General features: G+C 47.8%; 1 protein-coding gene across 1 annotated transcript; it reads left to right on the plus strand.

Moving 5' to 3' along the window:
- Positions 1-14: 14 nt before the first annotated feature.
- On the plus strand, positions 15-22,151 carry tmprss7 (transmembrane serine protease 7). The gene is made up of 18 exons (XM_065006997.1): positions 15-231; positions 9,307-9,532; positions 9,647-9,777; positions 9,933-10,000; positions 10,092-10,282; positions 10,765-10,800; positions 10,926-11,154; positions 11,262-11,386; positions 12,007-12,113; positions 12,198-12,304; positions 12,694-12,830; positions 17,948-18,055; positions 18,165-18,272; positions 19,592-19,708; positions 20,391-20,583; positions 20,839-21,107; positions 21,189-21,325; positions 21,495-22,151. The coding sequence occupies exons 1-18, from the start codon at positions 175-177 to the stop codon at positions 21,660-21,662; spliced, it is 2,514 nt and encodes an 837-aa protein (XP_064863069.1). The 5' UTR covers positions 15-174; the 3' UTR covers positions 21,663-22,151.
- Positions 22,152-22,524: the final 373 nt, after the last annotated feature.

A 22,524-nucleotide genomic window follows, 5' to 3' on the forward strand; every position in this document is an offset into this window, starting at 1 on the left:
GGTAGATAGCGAGACGCCCCACAGCAGCACGGTTTAACCAGTACACAGGGGTGCTGCTTTTTACATCTTTATATTTTACATCTTGGAGTGGAACAGTAGAAATGACCGATCTCACTCAGAAGCGAACAATCGGATGATATGAGAGGCGCGAAGTAATGTCCCTTTGCCGGTGTCATGGGGACAGAGCGCGAGCTGACGAGCGGAGATGACAATGCCGGAGACACTGCCAGTGTAAGTATAGCATATTATTACCTGCTGTTGGTGAATGGGAATAATTCGATTTTTTAATTAACAACTAAAACAAGTGACGAGTAAAACTGTAATTTTGTTGTCATATCACCCGAGAAACCTATGAGTTGGAATGATTACGCACTTTTCGTCTCCATAAAATGAGCTTTAAGTACCTTAATATTGTTGTACACTAAAATAAAAACGTGCACAGTGTGTGACTGACTATGTGACCACTTGGTTACAGCGACACCGTTCCTCTGAGGACACCCAAACCAGTGTCCACAGTAATGCCCAAGAGCCTTTGCTGTAGCCCTGCTTGGGATCTTTAGCCTATATTGACTATTGGTTGAGACTCCGGACCCGTTAGGGAAGACTATGTCAGGGTGGGAAATTGGACATGTGAATTGGGCCAAGTTGGAGGTAGTAATGTATTTAGGTTATAGTTTATTGAGTGGCATGAATACATCACACCAAAAGCTTGCTTTTATGGCTATTTTCAAACAAATTTCCTGCAATTATGTGTGGTAATGATTTATCTTCACTACTTGGACAATTGATTTAATTATTAAATCTATGCAAATAAATTATATGAACTGATAGTTCAGCCCTTTGTTTACTTTTATTCTGTAATAGGAATATTTGAACCATGTATTCAAGCTAATCAAATCAAAGTTTAGCGCTGTCCGTTTAAAACAACGAAGGGCGCGCCAATCTTTTAAAATAACCCTCATCAAGATGTTACCTAATATTCCTACTCATCACATTATTATTATTATAAATAGTAGACTATCACTTCTCACAATGGTGCTCGTTTAGCAAAGGTAGATCAAATCTGAGTCAATGTCTTGCAAGATCACACAACGATTAATTCGGATTTTATATAACAGAACCTAATAGCATAGCAGGCCAATAACACCACTGTTACACCAAAAACACCTAATTTCTAATGAGATTTTAAGATGGTTAGCTGAAGCTGAAAATATAAAATGCGCCAAAACTCAGAGCCACTATGCAGGATATATTGTTTAATTGAAACAAAATGCAAGAAAGGCTAATAGTTAACATCATCCGCTCTAATTGTCTCACGAAACAGTAACTCGGGAAGATGGAAATGCTGATTCCCATGAAACTGATTGAGATCAATCAAAAAATTGGCATGGAGATGCAGTTTCACCGGTAAAACGTGAATATTTAGCATTCACAATTGCCAGTGATAATGGGTATTAAAAATATAACATTTTCTTGAGGCAATATGTGTGGGCATAGGCAGACGCATTTTATGCAGATTTTTGACTACATCTGTCCTTACAAACTTTGAGAGAATGGTGACGTCATATACATATTTTTTGCGCTACACCACTGCAAGTAAGATTTACGGTAGGTCTCTAGACAGGGGTGTCTGTGTGCTGCATGTGTTCCCCGCAAACTGCAACCATCACGTGCTCATTATGAACAGGGTTTCTTCTCCATTTACATTGTGTCATAGCCTACACTGTAATTCATTAAACTGGATCATTTTACCGCACCAGCATTGCAATCCAATGCATGCACGATTTATGGAATAAACGGAGATATATTGCGGCGCTGTAAAACATTTTGGGGCTGTGCTGCAGATGTTTTTTTTCTCGCGCTACAGACCGCTATATAGGACTAGTAAAGGCCCAGTGTACTATTTTTGTGAGTATTTTTATTTTTATTTTTTATTAATATACTTTTTTAAAATTCAGATTTTTCAGGGGTGCTGCAGCACTCCTACTTCTTTCGGCTATGGTCGTTTCCATGGAGAGAATCTACACCCCCATTTATCTCATGGTGGATTAAGTTCCACGCACAGGATGGGATGACGCCACATGAATAATGCAGAGCATGAGCGTTTTGGAGCCGATGGGGTTACTTGGCACCTCGCCAAGACCTGAGACATTAAAACAGAATACATACCGGTACCACCTTATGCAACCCGTTACATATGGTTTTTCCATGTGATCCAGCCTAAGGATGGATCAACATTTACATAATGAGTACCTGGAGGAAATGGGGAAGGGTCATGCTTTTAATATTTCAGTCAAGGAGGCTTTAGTCTTTTTTTAAATCTAGTCCAGGGAAGGGTCATGCTTTTAATATTTCAGTCAAGGAGGCTTTAGTCTTTTTTTAAATCTAGTCCAGGGAAGGGTCATGCTTTTAATATTTCAGTCAAGGAGGCTTTAGTCTTTTTTTAAATCTAGTCCAGGGAAGGGTCATGCTTTTAATATTTCAGTCAAGGAGGCTTTAGTCTTTTTTTAAATCTAGTCCAGGGAAGGGTCATGCTTTTTCAATTTCAGTCAGGGAGGCTTTAGTCTTTTTTAAAATCTAGTCCAGGGAAGGGTCATGCTTTTAATATTTCAGTCAAGGAGGCTTTAGTCTTTTTTAAATCTAGTCCAGGGAAGGGTCATGCTTTTTCAATTTCAGTCAGGGAGGCTTTAGTCTTTTTTTAAATCTAGTCCAGGGAAGGGTCATGCTTTTTCAATTTCAGTCAGGGAGGCTTTAGTCTTTTTTAAAATCTAGTCCAGGGAAGGGTCATGCTTTTTCAATTTCAGTCAGGGAGGCTTTAGTCTTTTTTAAAATCTAGTCCAGGGAAGGGTCATGCTTTTTCAATTTCAGTCAGGGAGGCTTTAGTCTTTTTTAAAATCTAGTCCAGGGAAGGGTCATGCTTTTTCAATTTCAGTCAGGGAGGCTTTAGTCTTTTTTAAAATCTAGTCCAGGGAAGGGTCATGCTTTTTCAATTTCAGTCAAGGAGGCTTTAGTCTTTTTTAAAAATCTAGTCCAGGGAAGGGTCATGCTTTTAATATTTCAGTCAAGGAGGCTTTAGTCTTTTTTAAAATCTAGTCCAGGGAAGGGTCATGCTTTTAATATTTCAGTCAAGGAGGCTTTAGTCTTTTTTTAAATCTAGTCCAGGGAAGGGTCATGCTTTTAATATTTCAGTCAAGGAGGCTTTAGTCTTTTTTTTAAAGGCTTTAGTCTTTTTTTAAATCTAGTCCAGGGAAGGGTCATGCTTTTAATATTTCAGTCAAGGAGGCTTTAGTCTTTTTTAAAATCTAGTCCAGGGAAGGGTCATGCTTTTTCAATTTCAGTCAGGGAGGCTTTAGTCTTTTTTTAAATCTAGTCCAGGGAAGGGTCATGCTTTTAATATTTCAGTCAAGGAGGCTTTAGTCTTTTTTAAATCTAGTCCAGGGAAGGGTCATGCTTTTTCAATTTCAGTCAGGGAGGCTTTAGTCTTTTTTTAAATCTAGTCCAGGGAAGGGTCATGCTTTTTCAATTTCAGTCAGGGAGGCTTTAGTCTTTTTTAAAATCTAGTCCAGGGAAGGGTCATGCTTTTTCAATTTCAGTCAGGGAGGCTTTAGTCTTTTTTAAAATCTAGTCCAGGGAAGGGTCATGCTTTTTCAATTTCAGTCAGGGAGGCTTTAGTCTTTTTTTAAATCTAGTCCAGGGAAGGGTCATGCTTTTTCAATTTCAGTCAAGGAGGCTTTAGTCTTTTTTTAAAATCTAGTCCAGGGAAGGGTCATGCTTTTAATATTTCAGTCAAGGAGGCTTTAGTCTTTTTTAAAATCTAGTCCAGGGAAGGGTCATGCTTTTAATATTTCAGTCAAGGAGGCTTTAGTCTTTTTTTAAATCTAGTCCAGGGAAGGGTCATGCTTTTAATATTTCAGTCAAGGAGGCTTTAGTCTTTTTTAAAATCTAGTCCAGGGAAGGGTCATGCTTTAGTCTTTTTTAAATTTTTCATATTTCAGTCAGGAGGCTTTAGTCTTTTTTAAAATCTAGTCCAGGGAAGGGTCATGCTTTTTTTTCAATTTCAGTCAGGAGGCTTTAGTCTTTTTTAAAATCTAGTCCAGGGAAGGGTCATGCTTTTTCAATATTTCAGTCAGGAGGCTTTAGTCTTTTTTAAATCTAGTCCAGGGAAGGGTCATGCTTTTTCAATTTCAGTCAGGGAGGCTTTAGTCTTTTTTTAAATCTAGTCCAGGGAAGGGTCATGCTTTTTCAATTTCAGTCAAGGAGGCTTTAGTCTTTTTTTTAAATCTAGTCCAGGGAAGGGTCATGCTTTTAATATTTCAGTCAAGGAGGCTTTAGTCTTTTTTAAAATCTAGTCCAGGGAAGGGTCATGCTTTTAATATTTCAGTCAAGGAGGCTTTAGTCTTTTTTTAAATCTAGTCCAGGGAAGGGTCATGCTTTTAATATTTCAGTCAAGGAGGCTTTAGTCTTTTTTAAAATCTAGTCCAGGGAAGGGTCATGCTTTTAATATTTCAGTCAAGGAGGCTTTAGTCTTTTTTAAAATCTAGTCCAGGGAAGGGTCATGCTTTTAATATTTCAGTCAAGGAGGCTTTAGTCTTTTTTTTAAATCTAGTCCAGGGAAGGGTCATGCTTTTAATATTTCAGTCAAGGAGGCTTTAGTCTTTTTTTAAATCTAGTCCAGGGAAGGGTCATGCTTTTAATATTTCAGTCAAGGAGGCTTTAGTCTTTTTTTAAATCTAGTCCAGGGAAGGGTCATGCTTTTTCAATTTCAGTCAGGGAGGCTTTAGTCTTTTTTTAAATCTAGTCCAGGGAAGGGTCATGCTTTTTCAATTTCAGTCAGGAGGCTTTAGTCTTTTTTAAAATCTAGTCCAGGGAAGGGTCATGCTTTTTCAATTTCAGTCAGGAGGCTTTAGTCTTTTTTAAATCTAGTCCAGGGAAGGGTCATGCTTTTTCAATTTCAGTCAGGAGGCTTTAGTCTTTTTTAAATCTAGTCCAGGGAAGGGTCATGCTTTTTCAATTTCAGTCAAGGAGGCTTTAGTCTTTTTTTTTAAATCTAGTCCAGGGAAGGGTCATGCTTTTAATATTTCAGTCAAGGAGGCTTTAGTCTTTTTAAATCTAGTCCAGGGAAGGGTCATGCTTTTAATATTTCAGTCAAGGAGGCTTTAGTCTTTTTTAAATCTAGTCCAGGGAAGGGTCATGCTTTTAATATTTCAGTCAAGGAGGCTTTAGTCTTTTTTAAAATCTAGTCCAGGGAAGGGTCATGCTTTTAATATTTCAGTCAAGGAGGCTTTAGTCTTTTTTTAAATCTAGTCCAGGGAAGGGTCATGCTTTTAATATTTCAGTCAAGGAGGCTTTAGTCTTTTTTTAAATCTAGTCCAGGGAAGGGTCATGCTTTTAATATTTCAGTCAAGGAGGCTTTAGTCTTTTTTTAAAATCTAGTCCAGGGAAGGGTCATGCTTTTAATATTTCAGTCAAGGAGGCTTTAGTCTTTTTTTAAAATCTAGTCCAGGGAAGGGTCATGCTTTTAATATTTCAGTCAAGGAGGCTTTAGTCTTTTTTAAAATCTAGTCCAGGGAAGGGTCATGCTTTTTCAATTTCAGTCAAGGAGGCTTTAGTCTTTTTTTAAATCTAGTCCAGGGAAGGGTCATGCAATTTGTAATTGATTGAATGTCTATATGTCTCAGTGTTTTAGTATTAGTTGCTTATTAGACTATACATCGATGGGTGCCTGATGCCGCACCTCATCTGACTCTCCGCTGGGCGTCATGCAATGTAATTGATCAATGTCTATATGCTCAGTGTTTTAGTATTAGGCTATTTTATGGGTGCCTGATGGCCTCAATCAAATGATCCAAAGCCTATAGGCTATTTAGTGTGGCCTCAATCAAATGATCCAAAGCCTATAGGCTATTTAGTGTGGCCTCAATCAAATGATCCAAAGCCTATAGGCTATTTAGTGTGGCCTCAATCAAATGATCCAAAGCCTATAGGTTATGAAGTGCATGCTCGGAGAAGTACAGAGCAAAGTTATATTTCTAAGAGAGCTGCTGGGATGGTGTAAATAAAACTAGGCTGCATTACACATAACAATGGATGTTCCAACTCTGAGCCTTGGTCTGCTCTGCTCTTGCTGATCAACAACTGTTTTGTGGGCTGCCTAACCAATGGCTGTGCTGTGTAGGCTTACAGGGGCAGTTCAGGAGGAGATTCAAAGGCTCCTTCTGAATTTATTTTTGATTAAGTCTAGTCTAGAAAATGCATGCGGACTAGCTTTGCTACTACTATAATTGATTTTTATTATAAACAATATGTTTCTTGCCTGTGATGTAGGCCTATTTATCAGAGTTATTGACCTCACAATAAACCAGATTTGAGTAATTTACTTTGGTGCTGAAACCTGAAGCAGCAGCTGTGGCACAATCAATCAGAAATGGACAGCTTGTGGTGCTGAAAGTAGTCAAATTCGACTAAGCATAATTCATTTGAACTGTCTTCATTTTAATTACACTTTACTAACAACAAGAGGGCTTTGTGTTGCAGCCTATTTCTTTCTATTTAAATAATATGGGGTAGGCCTACCTGTTTGACAGATTAAATTAGGCTATAGGCTGCTATAGCCATAGATTTGTAGGTTACCAACATAATTAGAGCAGTAAAAATAAGTGTTTAGTCATACCCGTGGTATACGGTCTGATATATTACGGCTGCCAACCAATCAGCATTCAGGGCTCGACCCACACAGTTGACAAAAAGTTAACAGCCCTTTGGTCCGCAATGTTTTATGCTAGAAACAAGCTGGAAAATCAACTAATTCAATTGGGGATCATCAACAAGCATACATCTTGAACCAAATACAATACATTTATTTTTAGAAATTGTTCATATCAACCCATTCAGAGACCATTCTTTGTTCACTACTCAGTACATCTGTTAGCTCATTACATTCTGATGCTGCGCTATACATTGTAGAGTCATCAGCATACATTACCACTCTTGCTTTGTTCATTACTGAAGCTAAATCATTAGTAAAGAGAGTAGAGAAGTGGGCCTAGGCAGCTTCCTTGAGGAACACCACATTGTTTATATTTACTGTTTAAAAAGCTACCATTAAAGAACACTTTTTGCATTCTCCTGGATAGATAGCTTTCCATCCTGGATAGAGCTGCAGACTTAAAACCATAACATTTGAGTTTACCTAGTAACAGTTCATGATCATTTACATCAAAAGAAGCACTGAAATCTAGCAACACTGCACCAACTAACTTCCTGTCATCCATGCTCTTTAACCAATCATCTGTAATTTGTTTAAGGGCCGTACTCGTAGAATGCCCTTCTTGTATGCATGCCGGAAACCTGTTATCAGATCATTATATGAGAAATCATCCTTGATATGTACTGATACATTTTTTTCCAATAATTTACTTAACACAGGCAGCAAGCTTATAGGATGACTATTAGAACCAGTGAATGCAGATCCTTTTCCCTTAGGTAGTGGAATAACCTTTAACTTCTGGGCACACCCCATACATCAACCACTTATTAAAAATATGAGAGATTGGGGTAGATATGTGGGGTTGAGGCTGAGGTTGGATGAGGCTGAGCTACAACCTTCTATAGCCGAGGAGACAAAAAATGGCATTTGCTTGGGACTGTACAATACATGTTTAAACCCAGACACCTTTTAGGGAAACACTGGTGACCTGTCGTTGGGTTAAGCCACAGAAGAATAACCAGCAGTTAAAACTTGAATGTTTCTGTGTCGGTAGTTCTATGCTGTCTAGGGTGGAAAAGTAGGCCTAATTTTTGAAAGTACTATGATCCCTAATAATATCTCAGATTTAATTATTTGCAAACAGGGACAGTTTTGTTGCAAACAAGACACACTGATTTGTCATTGGAGATATATGATAAGAAAGGCCTACGTGCCTATCTCTGTTCATTCTGCAATTTCGGTCATTAGTGTGGTATTAAAAAATATTCTGGTAATATGTAAAATGACGTAGAATTGCATGAAATGTTTATAAAAATATATATATATCTGACCTGCAAATACGATCATAGATTCACTCAATGTTTTTACTATAAAGGTCTCTCCACCCCTACTCTTGTCCACGGTGGTCTGCGAACCAACAACCTTCTGGCCTGCAGCCCTGTGTGCTGTCAACATTCCTTCGTTGCCATATAATGCTTACAGGACGAAGAACAGTTTCTAAAACTGCATATCTAAGGCTCTGGTCTGTACAAGAATTGAGGGTAGACATGTTCTCTGCTCTCGACTTTATGTTGTAATTATTATTTGGGATATAGGGTAGGGTCACTTTTTAGTTTTAAGCGTTCATGGAGGGTTTAGGTCAAATATATTTAGCTGAAGGGAGGGCCATTCATTTTCTCAATGTAACCCTTATTATAAATAACGTTCACTCCCCTGCTACTTTCAACAGTCCACTCCAGTTTTCCCTACACCGCCATTAAGCACGGGTCAAAATGGAAATGGTTCTGAACATAGGCCATTTGACCAGTCCTTCCTTCCCCACCGTACCCATTGGTTTCCGACCCTCCAGTCCCCAAGAACAGTACTAGTCACAGTGCCTGTTTAGTACGCCTTCCGTAAGAAAAAAAGGTCATATCTATTTGATCGCCAAGTGTCAGGATCACAATTCCTGACATTTAATCCTAGTAAAAAGTCCCTGTCTTAGGTCAGTTAGGATCACCACTTTATTTGAAGAATGTGAAATGTCAGAACAATAGTAGAGAGAATGATTTATTTCAGCTTTTATTTCTTTCATCACATTCCCAGTGGGTCAGAAGTTTACATACACTCAATTAGTATTTGGTATCATTGACTTTAAATTGTTTAACAATTGTTGGGAAAATGACTTGTGACATGCACTAAGTAGATGTCCTAACCGACTTGCCAAAACTATAGTTTGTTAACGAGAAATTTGTGGAGTGGTTGAAAAACGAGTTTTAATGACTCCAACCTAAGTGTATGTAAACCTCCGACTTCAACTGTATGTACACTGTTGCTTATCAAACACAGATATCATGGCAACAAACGGCGCCATGATATCTGCAAATAAAGTGTCACTGTAAGTGTAATTAAACCCCATTTGTTACCATGATATCTGTGGTTGACAAGCAACAGTGTACATACATACTGCGTATATTAACCAGTCTGCGCTCCGTTGATGATACGATTGAGAGTGTTGGTGACTTACAGTATACTGGCCCACAAAGACAGTGGCACTTTATGCCCTATTTGTTCTGCTGTCTTGCAGTGTGTTACGTGTTGATGTGCTGTATGATCCCCAGGTTAAGGATGTGACTGTGGAGGTGGCCACGGTTGACCACACCCTCCAGAGGCTGTGTACGAGGTACAACGGCCGCAGCAGAGCCAGGCGGATGTCACGCATCAGGACCCAGCTGCCCAGGAAGAGCTGGGCTCCTCTGTGGAACCTCCAGAACCTGACCATCCTCATCACCGTGGTTGTGTTTGTGGTCGTGGTCATCGTGTGGTCACTGCTCTGGGTCTTCATATGTGAGTTAACTTACAAGGAGACTCAAACGCAATGTCTTTCTCACATGCACACACAAACATTTTAGTTATCTAAATCTTCTTGAATAGTTTCTTACATTGTATATGTATTCCCAGTTCGCAGGGAGAGCAACAGCGGAGTGTATTTTGCCGGAATGTTCCGTGTTGCCAACGTAGATTTCATCCCCGAGTACCGCCAGGCAGAGTCCCATGAGTTTGTTTCCATGGCAAACAAGATACAGCACGTGGTGAGTGTGAGACGATTTACTGTTTTCTGCAGTGGTCAAATACACTGAGCAAACACACACCCTAAGCTTGGAGCTCTATATCTATATCTATATCTATAGCGTAGAAATAAAAGTCCTTCATTATGTTCATGGTTACTAAAAGTATCCCCCCACAGGTGAGCAGTGTGTACAGAATGTCCTCAGTGTCCAAACTCTACAAACTCACCGCCATATCAGACCTCAGGTACACTGTGAATCAGTCAGTGATCGGTTGAATAAGATGTTATAGTGCTTGGTTGGAACAAACCCCTGTACACACATACATCTCCTCACAGTGATAACAAGGGTGGTCTGCTGGTGCATTTCTGGATGGTGTTTGTGGTGCCGAGACTGAAGACCCCAGCCGTGTGTGAGGAGTGTGTAGGAGCTATCCTCAGAGACTCAGTCCTCACCAGCCTGAGGAACAGGTCTTCTGTAGGGTACCTACTGGGCCTGCCCGTAGACATAGATTCCATACTTGTTAATGGTGAGTGTGTGTAGGTGTGTGAGGAGTGTGTAGGAGCTATCCTCAGAGACTCAGTCCTCACCAGCCTGAGGAACAGGTCTTCTGTAGGGTACCTACTGGGCCTGCCCGTAGACATTGTTTCCATACTCGTTAATGGTGAGTGTGTGTGTGTGTGTAGGTGTGTGAGGAGTGTGTAGGAGCTATCCTCAGAGACTCAGTCCTCACCAGCCTGAGGAACAGGTCTTCTGTAGGGTACCTACTGGGCCTGCCCGTAGACATTGTTTCCATACTCGTTAATGGTGAGTGTGTGTGTGTAGGTGTGTGTAGGAGCTATCCTCAGAGACTCAGTCCTCACCAGCCTGAGGAACAGGTCTTCTGTAGGGTACCTACTGGGCCTGCCCATAGACATTGTTTCCATACTCGTTAATGGTGAGTGTGTGCGTGTGTGTAGGTTTGTGTGATCTCTATATATCCTTTGTTGATGTTCTTTTTGTTCTCCTCAGCTGCTCTACGATCAGATTATACATCAATTGCAGCGGGTGAGTTAACTCAATTCATCTGTTTTATTGCCACATTATGTTGAGTATCTTCCTACTTACTAGCATGGCTGTGGTAGAGTAAGAGTACAAGCCAAAGCCCTCGTCTCTCTCTCTCTGTGCTACAGGCTCTCAGTGTGTGGACAAGCTGTATGCCAGCCTGCCAGGCTCCAGTGTTCCCCTAAACGTCTACTCGTCATGGGGAGGTCTGAGCTGCTACATCAAGCTGACGTCTACCCCTGGCTCTCTGATCCGCCTCACCATTACCTCCCTGCACATTGAGCCCAGCGACTGTGTCAGTGATGCCCTCACCATGTATGACGCCCTGCTGCCCATGAGGGGGCGTACTCTCTACAGGTGAGTCAGTGTGACTCTGGATGGATCTACGGATGAAGTTGAATAGACAGACAGACTGACAGAACCCCCGACCGACCGAACAGTCTAATTCTGCCCATACCCTGCAGGGTGTGTGAGCCCGTGTCCCAGTCCCTGTCTCTGGTCTCCACGTCCAATGTCATGCTGCTGTCCCTCAGGATGACCCAGGGCAACAAGCACTTCAGAGGACACTTCCAGGCCATCGCTGAGGAACGTAAGACAGATTCTCTGACAATAATACTATACTACTGACAGACTGGTATTTTATCTCGTTGATGTGTGTCTCCCTACCAGAGCGTTTGACTGTTGCAGGAATTAAATTGCTCTATGTTTTAACACCCAATTAAAATTAGAAACGGTCAATTCATAATGATTTGTAAGACCCTTATTTTATAGTAATGGACAGAGCCCAGTCTTAAAGTCAAACAGCAGCCTTTATTCACGAGAGTACTCCTCCTTACACATTTTACCACAGGTTATAAACTTAAAATGACGTCATTAGTTCCAGTTCCAAGGCTGCATGGTTCTCACATCGTCTTTCCCTATTAAGTTAATATACGACCGAGCCAAGGACATGCTTCTGAAGATAAGCCTTCTGGTGATATAGATATACATTCATTTCTACCAAGGAACAGACAGTCATTGTTCTAATTCTTGATTATATTTACACACATTATATTCAGTACTAAGATTAAAAATAAAATTCATACATTTACAGTAACATAATAGTATTCTGATTAGTACATATACAGTAACATAATAGTATTCTGATTAGTCAGTTCTGATTGAAATGTATACATAATTAGTCATCATTGATCAAAATTCCCTTAACAGTGACTTACGTAGAGATCCAGGCAGAGCCAGATTTCTCCGGTCAGATCACCAGTCCCTTCTACCCCAGCCTGCTGCCTCCTCAGTGCTCCTTCATATGGAGGTTTCAGGTATTTAAGTCTATTTGGCTCACATTCACCCCACTGACTAATATTGATGAAATGTCAACAGACGTCATGTGTTGTCGTCCACAGACCCCCCACATTGCTCTGGGAGTGGCTCTGAAGTTCCACAATTATGTGCTGAAGCTGAAGGACATAGCGGCCTGTGAGCACGGCTGGTGGAAGGTCAAGGAGATCATGTAAGAGTGTGTGTGTGTGACTGTCTGTTTTAACCTCAAATCTAAATCAAACTTGATTTGTCACATGCCCCGAATACAACAGGTGTAGACCTTACCGTGAAATGCTTACTTACAAGCCCCTAACCAACAATGCAGTTCAAGAAAGAGTTAAGAAAATATTTACCAAATCAAATAAAGTATAGAATTATAAAAAGTAACATGATTAAATATCAATAACAAGGCTGTGTACAGGGGGTACTGAGTCAACGTGCAGGGGTAGAGGTTAGTCGAGATCATTTGTAGATGTAGGTAGGGGTAAAATGACTGTGTATGTTGTGTTCCAGAACCGATGGACAGATTGATTTCCAGATTGGTTTGTTATTTGATTGATTGTGTGCTGATGTCCATAGATACTGTGGAAGCTACATAGGCCACACCACAGTGTTCCGTATCCCTGACACCACTGCTGAGGTGGAGTTTCGCAGCAGCTCCCGGAGCTCTGACCAACCCTTCCAGGCCGAATCTAGTAGCTTCAACATCAGCCAACGTAACAACTTCACCAGGACCTTTTTCTCCGTCTTCCTTCCTTCTCTCACTACTTCCTTACCCATCACCTTCACTGAATCTGCATCTTGTTCATTTATATATTCATTTTAATTTCACTACCATAGTCCTGAGACAGTAGAAGAACCACACTGCTCACTCACCTGTCTCCCTGTTCCCTCTCCGCTGTCTCCCCCTTCCCTCTCCGCTGTCTCCCTCTCCACTGTCTCCCCCTCCACTGTCTCCCCCTCCACTGTCTCCCCCTCCACTGTCTCCCCCTTCCCTCTCCACTGTCTCCCCCTTCCCTCTCCCCTGTCTCCCCTTCCCTCTCCCCTGTCTCCCCCTTCCCTCCCCCTTCCCTTCTCCCCTGTCTCCCCCTTCCCTCTCCGCTGTCTCCCCCTTCCCTCTCCGCTGTCTCCCCCTTCCCTCTCCGCTGTCTCCCCCTTCCCTCTCCGCTGTCTCCCCCTTCCCTCTCCGCTGTCTCCCCCTTCCCTCTCCCTGTCTCCCCCTTCCCTTCTCTCCGCTGTCTCCCCCTTCCCTCTCTCCCGTCTCCCCCTTCCCTCTCCCCTGTCTCCCCCTTCCCTCTCCGCTGTCTCCCCCTTCCCTCTCCACTGTCTCCCCCTCCACTGTCTCCCCCTTCCCTCTCCCTGTCTCCCCCTTCCCTCTCCCCTGTCTCCCCCTTCCCTCTCCCTGTCTCCCCCTTCCCTCTCCGCTGTCTCCCCCCCCTTCCCTCTCCCCTGTCTCCCCCTTCCCTCTCCGCTGTCTCCCCCTTCCCTCTCCGCTGTCTCCCCCTTCCCTCTCCGCTGTCTCCCCCTTCCCTCTCCCCTGTCTCCCCCCCTTCCCTCTCTCCTGTCTGTCTCCCCCTTCCCTCTCCACTGTCTCCCCCTCCCCCTCCCCTTCCCTCTCCCCTGTCTCCCCTTCCCTCTCCGCTGTCTCCCCCTCCCTGTCTCCCCCTCCCTCTCCCCCTCTCCGCTGTCTCCTCTCCCTGTCTCCCTCTCCACTGTCTCCCCCTTCCCTCTCTCTCCGCTGTCTCCCCCCTCTCCGCTGTCTCCCCCTTCCCTCTCCCTGTCTCCCCCTTCCCTCTGTCTCTCCCCTTCCCTCTCCGCTGTCTCCCCCTTCCCTCTCCGTCTCCCTCTCCACTGTCTCCCCCTCCCTGTCTCCTCTCCCCCTCTCCGCTGTCTCCCCCTTCCCTCTCCGCTGTCTCCCCCTCCCTCTCCGCTGTCTCCCCCTTCCCTCTCCGTCTCCCTCTCCACTGTCTCCCCCTTCCCTCTCCGCTGTCTCCCCCTCCGCTGTCTCCCCCTCCGTCTCCCCCTTCCCTGTCTCCCCCTTCCCTCTCCGCTGTCTCCCCCTCCGCTGTCTCCCCCTCCGCTGTCTCCCCTCCGCTGTCTCCCCCCTTCCCTCCCCCTCCGCTGTCTCCCCCTTCCCTCTCCGCTGTCCCCTCCCTCTCTCCCGCTGTCTCCCCCTTCCTCTCCGCTGTCTCCCCCTTCCCTCTCCGCTGTCTCCCCCCTTCCCTCTCCGCTGTCTCCCCCCCTCTCCGCTGTCTCTTCCCCTCCTGCTGTCTCCCCCCCTCTCCGCTGTCTCCCCTCTCCGCTGTCTCCCTCTCCCTGTCTCCCCTTCTCCGCTGTCTCCCCCCTTCCCTTCTCCTGTCTCCCCTTCCCTCCGCTGTCTCCCCCTTCCCTCTCCGCTGTCTCCCCTCTCTCCCCCCTCTCCGCTGTCTCCACTGTCTCCCCCTTCCCTCTCCGCTGTCTCCTCTCCGCTGTCTCCCTCTCCGCTGTCTCCCCCTCCGCTGTCCCCCTTCCCTTCCCTCTCCGCTGTCTCCCTCTCCGCTGTCTCCCTCTCCACTGTCTCCCCCTCTCCTTCCCCTCTCCGCTGTCTCCCTCTCCGCTGTCTCCCCTCTCCCCTTCCCTGTCTCCCTCTCCCTGTCTCCCCTCTCCCCTGTCTCTCCCCCTCTCCCTCTCCGCTGTCTCCCTCTCCACCGTCTCCCCCTCCACTGCCTCCCCCTCCACTGTCTCCCCCCCCCTCCACTGTCTCCCCCTTCCCTCTCCGCTGTCTCTCCCTCTCCTCTGTCTGTCTCCCCTTCCCTCTCCGCTGTCCCTCTCCCTCTCCCTCCTCCGGTGTCTCCCCCTTCCCTCTCCGCTGTCTCCCCCTTCCCTCTCCGCTGTCTCCCCCTTCCCTCTCCCTGTCTCCCCCTTCCCTCTCCGCTGTCTCCCCCCCTTCCCTCTCCGCTGTCTCCCTCTCCACTGTCTCCCCCTCCACTGTCTCCCCCTTCCCTCTCCGCTGTCTCCCTCTCCACTGTCTCCCCCTTCCCTCTCCGCTGTCTCCCCCTTCCCCTCTCCCTGTCTCCCCTCCACTGTCTCCCTCTCCACTGTCTCCCCCTTCCCTCTCCGCTGTCTCCCCCTTCCCTCTCCCCGCTGTCTCTCCCCTTCCCTCTCCCCTGTCTCCCCCTTCCCTCTCCCCTGTCTCCCCCTTCCCTCTCCACTGTCTCCCTCTCCACTGTCTCCCCCTCCACTGTCTCCCCCTTCCCTCCTCCGCTGTCTCCCCCTTCCCTCTCCACTGTCTCCCCCTCCGCTGTCTCCCCTTCCCTCCGCTGTCTCCCCCTCCGCTGTCTCCCCCTCTGTCCCCCTCCGCTGTCTCCCCCTCCGCTGTCTCCCCCCCCTCTCCCTCTCCCTCCGCTGTCTCCCCTCCGCTCCCCTTCCCTCTCCGCTGTCTCCCCCTTCCCCTCCGCTGTCTCCCCCTCCGCTGTCTCCCCCTCCGCTGTCTCTCCGCTGTCTCCCTCCCCTGTTCCCTTCTCCGCTGTCTCTCCCCCTTCCCTCTCCGCTGTCTCCCTCTCCGCTGTCTCCCCCTCCGCTGTCTCCCCCTCCGCTGTCTCCCCCTTCCCTCTCCGCTGTCTCCCCCCCTCTCCCCCTCTCCGCTGTCTCCCCCCCCTTCCGCTGTCTCCCTCTCCGCTGTCTCCCCTCCGCTGTCTCCCCTTCCCTCCCCTTCCCTCTCCGCTGTCTCCCCTCCCTCTCCGCTGTCTCCCTCTCCGCTGTCTCCCCCTCCCTCTCCCGCTGTCTCCCCCTCCCCTTCCCTCTCCGCTGTCTCCCCCCCTTCCCTTCCCCCCTCTCTGTCTCCCCCCGCTGTCTCCCTCCCCCTTCCCTCTCCGCTGTCTCCCCCTTCCCTCTCCACTGTCTCCCCCTTCCTCCCCCTTCCCCCTCTCCGCTGTCTCCCTCTCCGCTGTCTCCCTCTCCACTGTCTCCCCCTTCCCCCTCTCCGCTGTCTCCCTCTCCGCTGTCTCCCTGTCTCCCCCTTCCCTCTCCGCTGTCTCTTCCCTCTCCGCTGTCTCCCCTTCCCCCCCTCTCCGCTGTCTCCCCCTTCCCTCTCCGCTGTCTCCCTCTCCCCTGTCCCTCCCCTCTCCCTCTCCGCTGTCTCCCCCCCTTCCCTCTCCGCTGTCTCCCCTCCGCTGTCTCCCCCTTCCCTCTCCGCTGTCTCCCTCCCTTCCCTCCGCTGTCTCCCCTGTCTCCCCCTTCCCCTCCGCTGTCTCCCCTCCGCTGTCTCCCTCTCCCCTTCCCTTCCCTCTCCGCTGTCTCCCCTTCTCCGCTGTCTCCCCCTTCCCCCTCTCCCCCTCTCCGCTGTCTTCCCTCTCCCCCTCCGCTGTCTCCCCCCCTTCCCTCCCTCCCTGTCTCCCCCTTCCCTCTGTCTCCCCCTTCCCTCTCCCCCCTTCCCTCTCCGCTGTCTCTCCCTGTCCTCCGCTGTCTCCCCCTCCGCTGTCTCCCCTCCGCTGTCTCCCCCTGTTCCCCCTCTCCGCTGTCTCTCCCTCTCCACTGTCTCCCCTTCCCCCTCTCCGCTGTCTCCCTCTCCGCTCCCCGCTGTCTCCCCCTTCCCCCTCTCTCCGCTGTCTCCCCTTCCCTCTCCGCTCTCTCCCCCCCTTCCCCCCTCTCCGCTGTCTCCCCCTTCCCTCTCCGCTGTCTCCCCCTTCCCTCTCCGCTGTCTCCCTCTCCCGCTGTCTCCCCTCCGCTGTCTCTCCCCCCTCCGCTGTCTCCCCCTCCGCTGTCTCCCCCTTCCCTTCCTCTCTCCGCTGTCCCTCCGCCCCCCTTCCCCTCTCCGCTGTCTCCCCCTTCCCTCTCCGCTGTCTCCCCTTCCCTCCCTCTCCGCTGTCTCCCCCTTCCCTCTCTCCCTCTCCGCTGTCTCCCCCTTCCCTCTCTCCGCTGTCTCCCCCTTCCCTCCCTTCCCCTCTCCGCTCCGCTGTCTCCCCCTTCCCCCTCTCCGCTTCTCCCCCTTCCCCTCTCCGCTGTCTCCCCTCCGCTGTCTCCCCCTCCGCTGTCTCCCCCTCCGCTGTCTCCCCCTCCGCTGTCTCCCCCTCCTCCCCTGTCTCCCCCCTCCGCTGTCTCCCCCTTCCCCCTTCCCTCTCCGCTGTCTCCCCCTTCCCTCTCCGCTGTCTCCCCCTTCCCCCTTTCCCTCTCCGCTGTCTCCCCCTTCCCTCTCTCCGCTGTCTCCCCCTTCCCTCTCTCCGCTGTCTCCCCCTTCCCTCTCTCCGCTGTCTCCCCCCCCTCCCTCTCCCTCTCCGCTGTCTCCGCTGTCTCCTCTCCCTTCCCCTCTCCGCTGTCTCCCCCTTCCCTCTCCGCTGTCTCCCCCTTCCCTCTCCGCTGTCTCTTCCCCTCCGCTGTCTCCCTCCCCTTCCCTCCGCTGTCTCCCCCTTCCCTCTCCGCTGTCTCCCCCTTCCCTCTCCGCTGTCTCCCCCTTCCCTCTCCGCTGTCTCCCCTTCCCCTCTCTCCGCTGTCTCCCCCTTCCCTCTCCGCTGTCTCCCCCTTCCCCCTCTCCGCTGTCTCCCCCTTCCCTCTCCGCTGTCTCCCCCTTCCTGTCTCTCCGCTGTCTCCCCCTTCCCTCTCCGATGTCTCCCCTTCCTCTCTCCGATGTCTCCCCCTTCCCCTCTCCGCTGTCTCCCCCTTCCCCTCTCCGCTGTCTCCCCCTTCCCTCTCCGCTGTCTCCCCCTCTCCCTCCCCCTCCTCTCCGCTGTCTCCCCCTTCCCTCTCCGCTGTCTCCCCCCCCTTCCCTCTCCGCTCTCCCCCTCTCCCCCTTCCCTCTCCGCTGTCTCCCCCTTCCCTCTCCGCTGTCTCCCCCTTCCCTCACCCCTGTCTCCCCCAGCGTGTGCAGAGGGCCATTTCCTGTGCTCCACAGGGCTGTGTGTGGAGAAGACCCGACGCTGTGACGGCCTGGACGACTGTCAGGACGAGAGTGATGAGGTCTTCTGCGGTATGTAAACAGGAATTAACAACAGCATCATACATGCTAGAACTTCAGTATTGACAAACATTTTGTTAAGAACTGATATATTCCTTTGAATTTATATTTTCCTGTTCAGCAAGGCCTAGTAAGAACTGTGGAGGCTCCAGTCCTCTTCACCCACTGTACATGTGCAACGGAGAGAGAGACTGCAATGACGGCAGGGACGAAACCAACTGCACTCTGGGTAGAAAGGAATCCTATCCTGTTTTTATATGTGTGTACACTATATATACAAAAGTATGTGTACATCCCTTCAAATTAGTGCATTTGGATATTTCTGCCACAACCGTTGCTGACAGGTGTATAAAATTGAGCACAAGGCCATAAAATGTTCATAGACAAACATTGGCAGTAGAATGGCCTTACTAAAGAGCTCAGTGGCTTTCAACGTGGCACTGTCATAGGATGCCACCTCAAATATCTGCTCTGCTAGAGCTTCTCCAATCAACTGTAAATTCTGTTATTGTGAAGTGGAAACGTCTAGGAGCAACAATGGATTAGTTGCAAAGTGGTAGGCCACACAAGCTCACAAAACTTTGCAAGACTCTACCGAGTTCCAAACTGCCTCTGGAAGCAATGTCAGCACAATAACTGTTTGTCGGAAGCTTCATGAAGTGGGTTTCCATGGTCAGTAGTAGCCGCACACAAGCCTAAGATCACCATTGGCAATGCCTAGCGTCGGCTGGAGTGGTATAAAGCTCTCCACCATTGGACTATGGAGCAGTGGAAAGACGTCCTCTGGAGTGATGAATCATATTTCAGCATCTGGCAGTCCGACAGACAAATCTGGGTTTGGCGGATGTCAGGAGAATGCTACCTGCCTGAATGTATAGTGTCAACTGTAAAGTTTGGTGGAGGAGGAATAATGGTTTGGGGCTGTTTTTCATGGTTCAGGCTAGGCCCCTTAGTTCCAATGAAGGGAAATCTTAACACTACAGCATACAATGACATTCTTGACGATTCTGTGCTTCTAACTTTGTGGCAAGGTAGGTAGCCTAGTGGTTGCTGGATCGAATCCCCGAGTTGTACCACTGACTAAAAGTTTGGTGAAGACCCTTTCCTGTTTCAGCCTCCGTTTACAAAGTGAGGACTTCAACGAACACCTTTGGGATGAATTGGAACGCCTACTGCGAGCCAGGACTATTCGCCCAACATCAGTGGCCGACCTCAGGAATGCTCATGGTTAAATGGAAGCAAGTCCCTGCGGAAATGTTCCAACATCTAGTGGAAATCCTTCCCAGAAGGCTGTTATAGCAGCAAAAGGGGGACCAACTCCATATTAATTCCCATGATTTTGGAATGAGATGTTTGATGAGCAGGTGTTCACATACTTTTGGTCATGTAGTGTATGAGAAAAAAGAAGAAACCGGCACACTGCTCTTGCTAGCATCACTGCTCTTTAATATGCTTTACGGTATGTATGTCTCTGTCCATATGTGTGTGTACCACTAATCTGCCATTGTGGATGAGTATACTGAGTGTGTGTTCCCTGGTGCTGTACAGAGACGAGCTGCTCTGACATCAGGTACAGGTGTAACAGTGGGTCCTGCATCCTGAAGAAGAACGCCAGGTGTGATGGAGTCACCGACTGCTCAGACCACAGTGATGAGAGGGACTGTGGTGAGTCCTCAACCGGAACATAACCATTCATTTGGTTCATCTCAACCACAACATAACCATTCATTTGGTTCATCTCAACCACAACATAACCATTCATTTGGTTCATCTCAACTACAACGTGAACATATTCCATTTATGGCAACTAAACCTCAATATAAAAACACACAAACAAATGATCCAACCTTGTGTCTCAACCACTTTAATCACTAACATTTATATACAGTTTCAATCAGTCTAGCCAGACCCAAAGAATCCCCACGTGGCTTTGTGTGAGCCTTCCTCTGATTATGTGTATTTACTATGCTGCAGTTATTTAGTGGGGTACTGCAGCTGCTTCCCTGTAGCTCTGTTCTGCCCCCACTGTAATGGCTCTCTGGGTTTGCTGGTAATATGCTGTGATTGGAGCGGCCGAGGCTTTGATCACACACACACACCTCATAGAGCGATCGTTTTTAATCAGGCTGCGGCAGAACAGTTTGTCACAGAAGTGACTCAGCACACGTGTACCGTACTTTACACACACACCAACATACATTTATATACACACACAGACAGAGATATTCATACAAAACACACAAGTACACATAAGAGACATGCACGTGTACACACACACACACACACACACACACACACACACACACACACACACTTTCCAAAGTTTTATTAACGATCTGCATCACAGCCTGTGGCCGGTCCTCTACTGTGAAGAAAGTAGACTCGACCTCGGGTCTTCGGGTGGTCGGTGGAATCAATGCCCTGGAGGGGGAGTGGCCATGGCAGGTCAGCTTGCACTTCTCTGGCTACCTGTACTGTGGAGCCTCTGTCCTCTCTTCTGATTGGCTCATCTCAGCAGCACACTGCTTCAGCAGGGACAGGTGTGTATGCAGTCTACAGATTGACTGACCACATTATGATCCTGTTATAACTACTGTACTGAATAGAAGTGGACCAGCTACACACTGATACCAGATTGACCCCAGCCTAACATCATCATCCACATGCAACTTTTCTCTGGCAATGACAGTAATGAACCAAATTAGCTTTTCACTTCATTGAATACAGTTTATTTACATGATCCCTGTTCAGCCATAACCTTTGACCTCTAACCACTTTCTCTTGACGCTCCCCAGGCTGTCAGACCCGCGCCAGTGGAGTGCCCATCTGGGTATGCTGTACCAGGGTAGTGCCAGGCACGTGGCAGAGATCCAGCGCATCGTTGTGCACGAGTACTACAACAGGCTGACCTTTGACTATGACATCGCCCTGCTGCAGCTGAGGAGCCCCTGGCCTCCCTCCCTCAGCTTCCTCATCCAGCCCGTGTGTCTGCCGGCCACCTCACAGACCCTCACACATGCACACCGCTGCTGGGTCACAGGATGGGGGTACCGCTCTGAGGAGGGTGAGAGACAGAACCATGGATATACAGAGTTTGGTGTACAAGAATCTCACATAAAGAGATCATGTTCCCTTCTATCCTCAGATAAGACCCTTCCCACAGTGTTACAGAAGGCAGAGGTTTCTGTCCTGGATCAGAGTGAGTGTAAGAGGAGGTACGGCCCCGTCTCGCCCCGCATGCTGTGTGCCGGAGTCCCCTCTGGACAGCGGGACGCCTGCAGGGTGAGTGGCCCACAATCACCCTCAGACTTAGTGTGCTCCTATTCTCCTATGCCCTTTACATTAAGTGTACCATTTAGCCCTCTTTCTTAGTATGTCCTTATCGTCTATTGCCCTTATCCCCTTTACCCATAGGCCCTAATCCTTACTGTGCCCTTTTCGCCCTCCCCAGGGGGACTCAGGGGGTCCTCTGTCGTGCTGGGCCCCAGGCTCAGAGGGGCGATGGTTCCTCACAGGAATCGTGAGTTGGGGGGCGGGATGCGGCAGACCCAACCTACCAGGCGTCTACACCCGTGTCAACAAGTTCACCACCTGGATCCAGAGCCACATCGTCACCTGAGTCAATTTCAACACCCTTTATTTCATAGTCCTATTTCAACTGGTATTTACTACGAAATTACAATGTGTACTTTCTGGTGTCTACTTCAATGAATCCCATATAAAATGTAATTACTATCTATACCATCTATATCATCTTGAAAACACCAGGTAATGAGTGGGCAGTATGTAAAGCTGTTACAGGAATGAAGATCAGGAGAGATTGACACAAGTTAGACGCAGCACTGGTCCCCTTCAGCCAATCAACCCTAACCACAAACATACAGTGTAAAAAAATAGATATGTTTGGTTGACCCAAATGTTGCATTAGATCTAGCTGAAAGCCACACCCCTAATAAGCCACACCTCCTGAAAATAGCATCAAAAATACCCAGCTGCTAAATCAACCCAGCATGAGAGTATAAAATACCCAGCTGCTAAATCAACCCAGCATGAGAGTATAAAATACCCAGCTGCTAAATCAACCCAGCATGAGAGTATAAAATACCCAGCTGCTAAATCAACCCAGCATGAGAGTATAAAATACCCAGCTGCTAAATCAACCCAGCATGAGAGTATAAAATACCCAGCTGCTAAATCAACCCAGCATGAGAGTATAAAATACCCAATTGATGGTTAAATTAACCCATGTTTGAGTAATCCCAACAACCCAACGTGTTATTCACGCCAGCTGTCTGGGTCAAAGTAACCCAGCGTGTGTTCTGTCCAATATTTACCCAGCACTTGGTTACCAAATTGGGTTGTTTTTAACCTAGACGTTTTTAGAGCGTAGACCTAAACCATATGGCCTCCAAATCTCTCTGTCTCTGTATGTCTAGCTCTATACTGGCTCTAGCCTAGGCTGCCTGCACTATCATTTAGGT

The sequence above is a fragment of the Oncorhynchus nerka genome, linkage group LG22 (assembly GCF_034236695.1).
Source record: "Oncorhynchus nerka isolate Pitt River linkage group LG22, Oner_Uvic_2.0, whole genome shotgun sequence".
Lineage (NCBI taxonomy): Eukaryota > Metazoa > Chordata > Actinopteri > Salmoniformes > Salmonidae > Oncorhynchus > Oncorhynchus nerka.

Bases quoted from the DNA above. Each gene is read 5' to 3' on its own strand.
- tmprss7 (XM_065006997.1), top strand. From the start codon at position 175: ATGGGGACAGAGCGCGAGCTGACGAGCGGAGATGACAATGCCGGAGAC. The intron at 10,001-10,091 runs GTACACTGTGAA...ATCTCCTCACAG, and splicing joins ACCGCCATATCAGACCTCAG to TGATAACAAGGGTGGTCTGC. The intron at 11,387-12,006 runs GTAAGACAGATT...TTCCCTTAACAG, and splicing joins CCAGGCCATCGCTGAGGAAC to TGACTTACGTAGAGATCCAG.